Below are 12,036 nucleotides of genomic sequence, written 5' to 3'. Positions count from 1 at the left end.
TTTTTGTTTTTATTCAGTCATTGGTGGAGCATAATATATATATAATTTTTATTTTTATTTTATTTATTTATTTATTTTTATTTTTTTATTTTATTTTTTTTTTATTTTTTTTACAGCTGTTTTTAACATGGCTGTGCAGCACTTTGGAAATGTTACTGTTGTTTAAATGTGCTGTATAAATAAAGTGGATTGGATTGGATTATTATTATTTATTTTTATTTGTATTCATTGGTGGAGCTCAGGATGGTATTTGAATGTTGATTTTAATATTGTTGTGCAGCACTTTGGAAACATTTTGTTGTTTAAATAAAGTGGATTGGATTGGATTGGATCAATTGGGCGGCTGCATCCTTAGCAGGGCGCATTTGTGGGGTGCTGACGTCATCGCGGCGCGTGCAGGCTGTCCCAATTCAAAAAAGTTCCAAGTGTCCTTCGAATCCGGTCGACAAATGTGTCCTTTTCTCCCATTAGCAGAAAGGTTGCCTCCGTGTACGCTTAGCGTACTGTCATCTCCCGAAATTCTTTTAGCGCTCCAGACTATAATTAACAGCTGTGGTCTACCACAAATAATTAATGAACCCACGCCTCGCAACGGTAATACGATAGACCTAGTCCTTGTCTGGGGTGTCACCACCTCAAATTTGAAGTGCCGACTCATTGTCAACTAGCTGCTAATAACCGATGCTTTAGCAGCCGCGACATTAATGCTCTCACAACTATGACTCTTGCTGGCCTGCTGCCTTCGGTGATGGCACCATTCCCAAATTATGTGGGCTCAGTCGATAACCTCACTAACAACTTTAACGACGCCCAGCGCTACACCATTGATAGTATAGCACCCATCCATCCATCCATCATCTTCCGCTTATCCGAGGTCGGGTCGCGGGGGCAACAGCCTAAGCAGGGAAACCCAGACTTCCCTCTCCCCAGCCACTTCGTCTAGCTCTTCCCGGGGGATCCCGAGGCGTTCCCAGGCCAGCCGGGAGACATAGTCTTCCCAACGTGTCCTGGGTCTTCCCCGTGGCCTCCTACCGGTTGGACGTGCCCTAAACACCTCCCTAGGGAGGCGTTCGGGTGGCATCCTGACCAGATGCCCGAACCACCTCATCTGGCTCCTCTCGATGTGAAGGAGCAGCGGCTTTACTTTGAGTTCCTCCCGGATGGCAGAGCTTCTCACCCTATCTCTAAGGGAGAGACCCTCCACACGGCGGAGGAAACTCATTTCGGCCGCTTGTACCCGTGATCTTATCCTTTCGGTCATGACCCAAAGCTCATGACCATAGGTGAGGATGGGAACGTAGATCGACCGGTAAATTGAGAGCTTTGCCTTCCGGCTCAGCTCCTTCTTCACCACAACGGACCGGTACAACGTCCGCATTACTGAAGACGCCGCACCGATCCGCCTGTCGATCTCACAATCCACTCTTCCCTCACTAAAGCTAAAAAAAAGGCCCCTAAAAGGCACACCTCCTGGTTTGAAGAAAAAAACAAAGCTCTTAAACTATCATATAGAAAGCCGGCGTGAGACTAAACTTGAGGTTTTCCGTCAAACATGGGGTGACGGTTTCATAAGCACAAAGATGCTAAATTGGAAGTAAATATCTTCTCTGCCAAAACAGGTGTCTATGAAGTGTGTTGTGAAGCGGAGAATACCACCACAATTTCATTTAGCGAGGGCAAACTGGAAGAGGAAATAGGCGTTTGTGACGAGGCAAATTCCATTTGTTTATTTACAGTCTCATCCGAGGTTTGTCGTTGTTCCTATTGGGTTGAGTTTTTTCTTGCCCTGATGTGGGATCTGAGCCGGGGATGTCGTTGTGCAGGCCTTTGAGACATTTGTGATGAAGGCCTACATAAGTAAACATTGAATGACTGACTAATTAATTCAAATGTCAGCCTCAAATAAGTAAAAAAAATGCATTCGCTTCCTCCTTGTTCTGCGTGGGTGAGGTAATCACATTGGACCACATAACAAAGTTGTCATGATGTTGACTTTACCATTAAACCATTCCCTGAGGCAGAGAAAATTACTTAATCATTTGTTATAATCGAGTCACTTGAATTACTGGGGGAATTATTTCACCCCTACGAGGGCTAAAGCAATTTTTTTGAGACGCTCACTTCCAAGTGTGCACAAACTGCAGTTAAAACTACATAAAAAACAGCAATATTAAATACGTTATTTTATCGGTTTGAAAAAAAAAAAAAAAAACCTTTGCGTCCCCAAGCTTTTCAGGCAATTTCACATCATAGTGATTACATAGAAATGCAATTGCAAGTGAAAGGCATATTGTACTAGTCAGATTTTGCAAAAACAAAGTTCTAATAGACAATTACAAAATGATATATGTATTTACATACCAACAAGGCTTCTTGGTACTTGGACAGAATCCTCCAGAAATTCGAGAAAGTTCCTTGCCTTTTTCACTGCTTCCGCTGTCTGAAAAAAAACATTAGGCCGCTTTATACAACTCCATGTTTTACAAGATATAGAAAACACCACAAGGAGTATCTAAGAAAACATCAACATTGTGACCCACAAACATATAGGTTAGGAGACAACTTGGGGGTTAAATCACCAAAAATGATTCCCGGGCGCAGCCACCGCTGCTGCCCACTGCTCACCTCACCTCCCGGGGGGTGATCAAGGGTGATGGGTCAAATGCATAGAATATTTTCGCCACAACTTGTGTGTGTGTGTGTGACAATCATTGGTACTTTAACCAATCTGACGAATGATGCCGCAAGCTTCACAGGTCTGTACAACTTGTTCCACGATATTAAATTTTTTGTGAGATACGCAGGTAATAATGGCTCGCAAATGATTGAGTCACAACTGAAAATCGTTTTTTATTGTTCACTTAAAAGGGCCGCTCAAAAAACCCGACCTGTTCGGGAACATCATAGCTGTAGTAGGCAAACACCAGCGACCCAAAGATTTGTCACCAGTTGAGAATTACTTTGTTAAATAAGTAAAACAATAAATGAACACACAAGTCAACTAAAACCTCTGAAGTAGGGCTGGGCGATATGGCCTTTTATTATAATCTCGATATTTTTAAGCAATGTCATGATACACGACATATATCTCCAAATTTTGCCTTAGCCTTGAATAAACACTTGATGCATATAATCACAGCAGTATGATGATTCTATGTGTCTACGTTAAAATATTCTTCTTCATACTGCATTAATATATGCTACTTTTAAACTTTCATGCAGAGAGGGAAATCACAAATTGACCAAAAGTATATTTATTAAACAGTTATTAAGCAGTGGCACAAACATTCATGTCATTCCAAAACAAAGTGCAAGATTGTCAGACATTTTAAAACAAGCTATTAGTGCACTTTTGTGCATGATGTCACTAAGATGACATATCAAAACAATACTAAATTAAAGTGCACTTTTTGTACAGAACGCCACTACAATAATTTAAAACAAATAAAGTGCACTTTTGTGCATGATGTCACACAAGATATTTCAATAACTGTCAAACAAAAATAAGCTCCATAATAGGAAATCAAATGGCTTATGTCCTTCTGTTGTTGACTATTTTTTTCATACGGTGTTGTTCTGGCAATGGTTGCTTCGGCATTTTATAATAATAATAATAATAATGGATTAGATTTATATCGCGCTTTTCTATTGTTATATACTCAAAACGCTCACAGAGAAGTGGGAACCCATCATTCATTCACACCTGGTGGTGGTAAGCTACATCTGTAGCCACACCTGCCCTGGGGTAGACTGACGGAAGTGTGGCTGCCAGTTTGCGCCTACGGCCCCTCCGACCACCACCTATCATTCATTCATCATTCATTCCCCGGTGTGAGCGGCACCGGGGCAAAGGGTGGAGTGTCCTGCCCAAGGACACAACGGCAGCGACTTTGATGTCCATAGGTGGGAAGCGGACCTGCAACCCTCAGGTTTCTGGCACGGCCGCTCTACCCACTACGCCATACCCACAAAAAGCATTTTGTGGGTATGGCACCGAACGGAGATGTTGATATGCGGAGTAAGCACTCTTCATTCTCTAGCGCAGGGGTCAGGGACCTTTTTGGCTGAGAGAGCCATGAAAGCCAAATATTTTCAGATGTATTTCCATGAGAGCCATATAATTTTTTTTAACACTGAATACAACTAAAGGCGTGCATTTTTAATTAACTCCAACAATTTTAGAGTATAATACGTCTGTTATTCTTTTGAATAACATTGTTATTCTGAAGCTAAATAATAAATAAAACAGTCCTTACCATTAATGCGACTTTTTGAACAGGTGCGGTAGAAAACGGATGGATGGATGGGCGGTATAGCTCGGTTGGTAGAGTGGCTGTGCCAGCAACTTGAGGGTTGCAGGTTCGATTCCCGCTTCCGCCATCTTTGTCACTGCCGTTGTGTCCTTGGGCAAGACACTTTACCCACCTGCTCCCAGTGCCACCCACACTGGCTTAAATGGAACTTAGATATTGGGTTTCACTATGTAAAGCGCTTTAAGTCACTAGAGAAAAGCGCTATATAAATATAATTCACTTCACATTAAAATGCATGAGAATGTTTTATATTTTGAACGTTATTTTTAACATCGTGATTACAAGCAGAATTATTTATTACCTTTCGTGTTAAGCAATGCCAGCTAAAATGTATCAACAGCTGGAGCAGGAGTAGGGAACCTATGGCTCTCGAGCCAGATGTGGCTCTTTTGATGACTGCATCTGGCTCGAGAGCCATAGGTTCCCTATTTTTCAAATGATGCTACAAATTAGCAGTAGGTGCTACTTTTTGTAGCAACGCTTTTGCCGCATACTTGTTCGACATCTTCCCGGTTGAAGCCAAACCACCGCCAGACGATGGACTCCGTGCTGTTTTTCGTAGGAATTAATTATTCCTTCATTTGTTATCAGATTTTGCAACTTCTTTCTCTTGTATTACCACTCCGCTAGCATCACAGCTAATGTTACCCATGCTGCTACCTCTCTGCTCGGCGAGGGCGTATGACGTGACAGTATGTGACGTATGTAAGAGGGTGCACTTATTTTAAGTATCTGTGAGAAGGAGAGACAAGAAAGAGTGAGAAGAGCCCGTAGTGTAATGCCAGCAGATAAAATCAACTGCGCGAGAACGTAGGGCTGGGCGATATGACTAAAAAATGTATCACGATATAAGTGTTTCATATCAGTCGATAACCGATAATTATTGATGAAAAAAAACAAAAAACTATTCTAAATAAAGACCAGGAGAAAAAAGGCTGAATTTAAATACTTTTATTTTAAATATAACCTTTAACCTTTAGAACGAGGTCAGCATTAAGAAAAACAGTCAAATAAATGAAAATACTGGTCGATGTGCAAATATTGACATTAGATAAATGCTTACCCAGACTTCTCAACTATGCTGAATAGTAGCATGTCCTTCGCTAATTGTTACACCACTGCATCCCTTATTTCTTTCAAATGTTTTGAATTGTTGTCGTATGGCACTGCTGCCGAGTGCCTCTCGATGGTGGTCTTTTGTTGCCGCTTCGGTGCTGTTCCACTTGCACCGGCTGATGTTGTGGCGGTTTGCTGCTGTACTCCAGCGGGTGAGAGCGGCTCAGGTGGTAAAATAAGTTTGTCGTGTTCCCAGACTTGGTCGGGACGACGACTTTGCAAAGTTTGCAGAAAGTATTACTCTGATTCGTATCGGACTTAAAAATTCCAAAATACTGCCAAACTGGTGACGTGACATTTCCTTTTTTATTTACAATTTCATCTCATGCTGCCGCACTCATATTCCCGCTTCGTTGATTAACGTGGACCCCGACTTAAACATGTTGAAAAACTTATTCGGGTGTTACCATTTAGTGGTCAATTGTACGGAATATGTACTGAACTGTGCAATATACTAATAAAAGTATCAATCAATCGTTGCTTTTTTTTTTTTTTCCTGTAAGCATTTCCCAGAATGTTTTGCGGTTCAGGCTCGCCCGTGATAGGTCGAGAGGCTAAAGCCCTTCCTTTGCCTACACCCCCCAGAATGCCGTGCGGTTCCGGCTCTGCGTTTCTTACTATTTTTTTCTAACAGAACTCAGTGAAATTATCGAACGTTCTATCGACCCCATTTTCTATTGATATCGATCACATGTCTATCGCGATATATATTGTTATTGTTTTATCGCCCAGCCCTACGAGAACGCATACTCAATATAGTCATTTTCTATATAGCACAGAGACAACAAACCCGCGATATATCGAGTGTATCAATAATTTGCCCAGCCTTACTCTTAGAAAGTTAAGTCAGCTGAGGGTACAGAGGATGCAGTGTTGACACTCAAAATGGGAAAGTTATTTGTATTTACTTTGTATCATACTATGATAAAGGTACTGTGTATATGGCATGGAAATGTTCACAAGCATTTTTTTTTCCCAATCACAATACTTCTAATTTACTTTTAGTCCTGATTTTTAGCTGGATCAATACTGATCCCATTAATAGTCACGGATATCCCAACAAACAACAGGCAGAAACCTACCTCTCCATAAATTCTAAAGGTAGCAGTCTCTTCATCCAAATCAATAGCGGTGACGCCTGGAACTTTCCGTGCTTGCTGAATGTTACTGCCATGGCTACCAATGGCCAGTCCCATCAAATCTGGTCTCACCGTAAATTCCTCCTGGAAGGACGACACCAGGTGTCTGGAGTTCTGAACAAAAAAAAGCAATTGTAAGGTCGATCTTAGTGTATCCTACAGCATCCTTAAAATAATTTCCTGGAAACAACAAACCAACTGACCTCAAGGTGTTTGGTGGCTTCCTGGTTGCGAGACATTAGCAGAAGCTTAGTTCTGAGGCTGCGGAGATGCATGTCACTCAGCAAAGACACACGCTTCACTGTTGACTCATTGGTGGACTACACATGAAACAGATGAATCAACATTATTGATCTTTGCATTACGCTAAGTGTCTTGATCACTATTCATAATGACCATTACATGTACAGTAGCATAGCATGTAAATGCCATCACAGGTACAGTAAAGATAGATAAATAAGACAAAGGTGTAATAGAATTAAAAAAAGCTCGTTACCACAATGATGAGCTCACTGGTCTCAGGACAGTATGACACTTGACAGGCTTCCACAGCCCTTTTAAATTCTTTATGGGCATTATCACTCTGGCACCTGAAATGTATAAAAAAATGTTCTAAATTTTACAAAAAGTTAAACCTCTTTCAAAATTCTGTTTGAAAAAGCTTCTCCAGCCTACCGATTCATTGCTGAGAAATTACAGCAAATGTAAATGTGCTCAGAGTGAAGCATTAATGACATTTTGTCATAAGATACCAACATTACTGGAATGCAGAGGGATTCATTTGTTAATTTTGGATTTTGATAGTCCCCCATTTAGGCCAAATTAATTGCCACAGAACTGCATTGATTTAAACATTTGACGAATCATATTGCACATAGTTTACAAAAAATGCTAATGACCTATGGATAGTTGTCTATCCTTATTATAAATAAAGATCAAATTAAAGGGGACCTAACACAAGTATTGTACAGTACATATTAAGTAGATCAGTCTAAGAGAAGGGTGTCAAAAAGTGTGGCTTGGGGGTAGGATTTTCTAAGAATACAATTAATTTTAAACATTTACACTTTGATGCTAACAAAACTGACAACTACACAACTTATCACCAATAAGACAAAGCTAAAAGGCAGGCTGGTCTTCTTAAACTAAATGTAAAATGTCTTAGCATGTTTGTCCTAGATTTGTTTTAGCCTATTTAATGGAACAAAAACATATTAATAAATAAATAAATACAAACATATATATATATATATATATATATGTATTTATTTTTTATATAACACTTATATATAACGTTATAACACTTACATGTAAGTGTTATAACGATAGCAATATATTGGTACCGGTACAAAACTTTTTTCGGTACTTTTCTAAATAAAGGGGACCACAAAAATTGCATTTTTGGCCTTATTTTAACAAAAATACTTAGGGTACATTTAACACGTTTCTTATTGCAGTTAAGGCCTTAAATAAAATAGTTAACATACTAGACAACTTGTCTTTTATTAATAAGTAAACAAACAGAAGCTCCTGATTTAGTCTGCTGACATATGCAGTAACATATTGTGTCATTTATCATTCTATTATGTTGTCAAAATTATTAAGGACAAGTGGTAGAAAATTATTTATTAATCTACTTGTTCATTTACTGCTAACATCTGCTTACTTTCTCTATCAACATGTTCTATCTACACTTCTGTTAAAATGTAACAATCACTTATTCTTCTGTTGTTTGATACTTTGCATTAGTTTTGGATGATACCACAAATTTGGGTATCAATCAGATACCAAGTAGTTAAAGGATCATACATTGGTCATATTCAAAGTCCTCATGTGTACAGGGACATATTTCCTCAGTTTATAAACATAATATACATTTTTAAAAAACAAAAGAAGATGTTGTGATGCCAAAAAATAGCGACGTAATCATAGTAGTATCAACTAGATACCTGCTTTTATATCACTACAGTGGATGTTAAGTGTCGATCCACCCATGGTGTTTGTTTACATTTTGATGCCGGCGAGCTACGGTGTGTGGTGAAGAACGTTCAGCTATTTCTCATCCTGCAGGGATGATACTTGTAAGAAAAGTACTTTATTTGTCGCCATGGAAACCAGGATTAGTGATTTAGAAGTAGCTAAAACACTGCGGATGGACGTTAGCCGCTAGCTAGCTAGCCATGTCTTAAAGCATCTCTTTAAGTGTTTCAGTGTTATAACTCCACTTTTATTGTTAGCTTTTAAGCCAAAATGTGTCTGTTCTCCCTTTTATATATACACACTGTGTCTGCTTGTAAGTACACCATGATTGCGCGCTGCCGAACATGCTCCTCTGCTCGTAAACCACTAATGGCGCATCACCGGTATTTTTCAGAGAAGGTACCGTACCAAAAATGATTCATTACTCCGTGGTACTATACTAATACCGGTATACTGTACAACCGTAATATATATATATGTTTTTTTTAATTATTATTTATTTATTTTTATATTGCGATTAAAAAATGGCCCCTGAATCCCTAAAGTTTGGACACACCTGGTCGAGCGCAGACTGTGTAATGCTGTTGTACTCACGCCTCTTGTAGATCTTGGGGAACAGGGATACTGCACTTGTGAAAGTAATTCTCCATGATTGCCTTGTTAGTGTTGACTGGGCGAAGGCGCTCAAAGGTCACAATCTCATTGTAGGTTGCATCACAGGCTGCATACTCAATCACATAGAACTGAAGAGATACACTGGTTAAGTGCAGGCTCGTGAGGGGTTCAGTTGGTTTTCTTTAAATGTATGAGAATCACTGGTTCTAGATACAATTGGATGTAAGAAAGTGGGTTGACATTACATTTTGGGGGATTTTGCGCTGTATAACTAATGACTATGTATATACTGTAATCTCAAACATACACTGTTCCCACTACTGTTACATTGTAACAACAACAACCCACTCAACCTTAAAAGGTGAAGCTAATTCTACACAGATCACCACAAGCTAATTAAAGGATATTTACAATAGAGCAGAAAAATATAAATTTAATAACAAACCCCCTAAAATGAAATAACTGTTCAGTCGTTAAAAGCTTGAAACCTTCAATAGCGGAAACAATGTATCACTTCATTTAAAAAAAAAGCAACAGTAGTAGATGGTCTTGACAAAAACTCACATCTCCTTTCATCATGCAGACTTTAGCCAGCCACCAACCACAAGGCTCTTGGTCATTGGCCCTGGAGAGGATCTGACAAAGAGACAAAAGGATTAAGGCCAAGTCCGCATGATGTATATTTTTCTCTGTGTTATGGTGTCTGGTCCACACACCAAATGTATGTTTGTCGTGAAGAACACAGACTTTTAAAAATGTCAACATTTGTGTGGGGTAAAACAGGAATGTTTTGGTTTGTGTCATACAAAATATGCAACTTTGTCATTTTTTTAATCTAACAGAACACAGTAGTTATTTACTAATGAGTGAGTGTTGTTTCATTTCATGGCGAGGTAGATTGTGCTTTAAGGGGGAACTACATTTTTTTTTTTTTATTCTGCCTATCGTTCACATCATTATGAAAGACATGACAACTGAGGAATTTTTTTAATGCATTCCAACTAGTAAATAAACGTAAACAAAAGTCAGCTTAAAGCGGAGCCTATGAGAGGTCATCTATTTCGCCCAAAAAACCTAATAAAAAAATGTGGGGGCGTTCTCACCATTTCCTGTTCCTAAATGGCTGTCAGAGTAAAGTCTATCAACAGACTTCTTTTGTCCAGGTGAGATGCATGATTTATGAACTACATTAAACTTTTAGGGAGCAAGGAAGGAAGGAAACACCTCGTCAGTCGATTATGTTGAAATTGTACACCGCTGTAAATAGTTTGTCTGAGTTACCGCTCTTACTAACAATATGACTAATACTTGGTTAGTATTGAAATCACAAAATGTAAATTGGGTATTGCTGACGGCTTTGAAAGAGAATGTATTGGATTTTATGCGTGAAATAGAGGAACTAATATATATATATATATATATATGTATATATATATATGTAGGTGTGGGAAAAATCACAAGACTACTTCATCTCTACAGAACTGTTTCATGAGGGGTTCCCTCAATCATCAGGAGATTTTAATGGAAGCATTCACATACAATGGTTTATATAGGGCACAGAGTGGGTGGGTACAGGCAGGCGTAGGGGCGTGGTGATTGGCTCATGTGTTACCTAGGAGGTGTTTCCGTCTGTGGCAGCATGTTGAAATGATTTCACTGCGCTTGTTGAGGGATGATAGATGTGGATGATATATAATAAACAGTTTCTCTTTTAAGCATAGGTTGCATCTTTTATTACCACTGTTGTAAGGTGTGCTGGATGCAAGAATTTGCCATGTTATTGAATATTCAACATTATTGTCTTTGAGGTTCCAAATGTGTTTGCTGAGTTCTGTAGAATTCTGCAAAGGCTGGTTTCTAAAGGAGGTGTTGTGATTATTCCATCTTGTTTTGAACGCTCCTTCGGTTAATCCTACGTACGTGTCGGATGTGTTAATGTCCTTGCTTATTACCTTTGCTTGGTAAACGACTGATGTATATATATATATATATATATATATATATATATATATATATATATATATATACACACACACACACACACACACACACACACACACACACACACACACACACACACACACACACACAGTTGTGGTAAAAGGTTTACATACACTTATAAAAAACATAATAATTTGAGTTTCCAGTCATTTCTACAACTCTTATTTTTTTCTGATAGAGTGATTGGTGCACATACTTGTTGTATATAGCAAATACAGCAAAATACATTATCAATTTTGGTGATGTAGAAAAGTTACAATCCAATCAAATGAGCTTCATGGCATGGCCTCTTAACTTCGTGTGAGTGATAATGATTGATGACACCTGTTGACTTCTCTGAGCCCATTTAAATAGGGCTCATGTGATGCAGTCTTTAGACTGGGTTACAAACACGACAATGGGAAAGTCAAAGGAACTCAGCAAATATCTGAAAAATCGAATCATGTACTTGAACAAGTGAGGAAAGTCACATGGAGCCATTTCAAAGCAGCTTAAGTTCCCAAGAGCAACTGTGCCATGCAAGTATAAAGTTCATCGCACAGTTTTGTCACTGCCAGAATCAGGAAGAAAATGCAAGCCATCACCTGCTGCTGAGAAAAAATTGGTCAGGATGATCTAGAGTCAACCGAGAACCACTAAAAAGCAAATCTGCAAATAAGTGGAAGCTGCTGGACCACAGGTGTCAGTGTCCCCAGTCAATTGTGCTTTGCATGGCCATGGACTGAGGGGCTACCATGCAAGAACTAAGTTCTTGCTCCAGAAACGACACTTCAAGACTCGTCTAAAGTTTGCTGCTGATCACATAGACAAAGATAAGACCTTCTGGAGGAAAGTTCTTTCGTCAGATGAAACAAAAATTGGGCTGTTTGGCC

At 39.2% G+C, this 12,036-nt stretch overlaps 1 protein-coding gene across 6 annotated transcripts in view; it reads right to left on the bottom strand.

Moving 5' to 3' along the window:
* The window catches only part of fxr1 (FMR1 autosomal homolog 1), a 38,475-nt gene that overhangs the window by 15,183 nt on the left and 11,256 nt on the right, over positions 1-12,036 (bottom strand). For all 6 annotated transcript variants that reach the window (XM_061883843.1, XM_061883842.1, XM_061883846.1 and 3 more), the window contains exons 4-9: positions 9,728-9,799; positions 9,143-9,291; positions 7,065-7,158; positions 6,772-6,888; positions 6,512-6,682; positions 2,362-2,440 (exon numbers count right to left, since the gene is read on the bottom strand). In XM_061883843.1, coding sequence (XP_061739827.1) covers positions 2,362-2,440; positions 6,512-6,682; positions 6,772-6,888; positions 7,065-7,158; positions 9,143-9,291; positions 9,728-9,799 — 682 coding nt within the window. The remainder of the gene's footprint in view (positions 1-2,361; positions 2,441-6,511; positions 6,683-6,771; positions 6,889-7,064; positions 7,159-9,142; positions 9,292-9,727; positions 9,800-12,036) is intronic.

The sequence above is a fragment of the Nerophis ophidion genome, linkage group LG22, assembly GCF_033978795.1.
Source record: "Nerophis ophidion isolate RoL-2023_Sa linkage group LG22, RoL_Noph_v1.0, whole genome shotgun sequence".
NCBI lineage: Eukaryota > Metazoa > Chordata > Actinopteri > Syngnathiformes > Syngnathidae > Nerophis > Nerophis ophidion.
The sequence above is the reverse complement of the archived record's forward strand: the minus strand, read 5'-3'. Positions and strand labels throughout refer to the sequence as shown.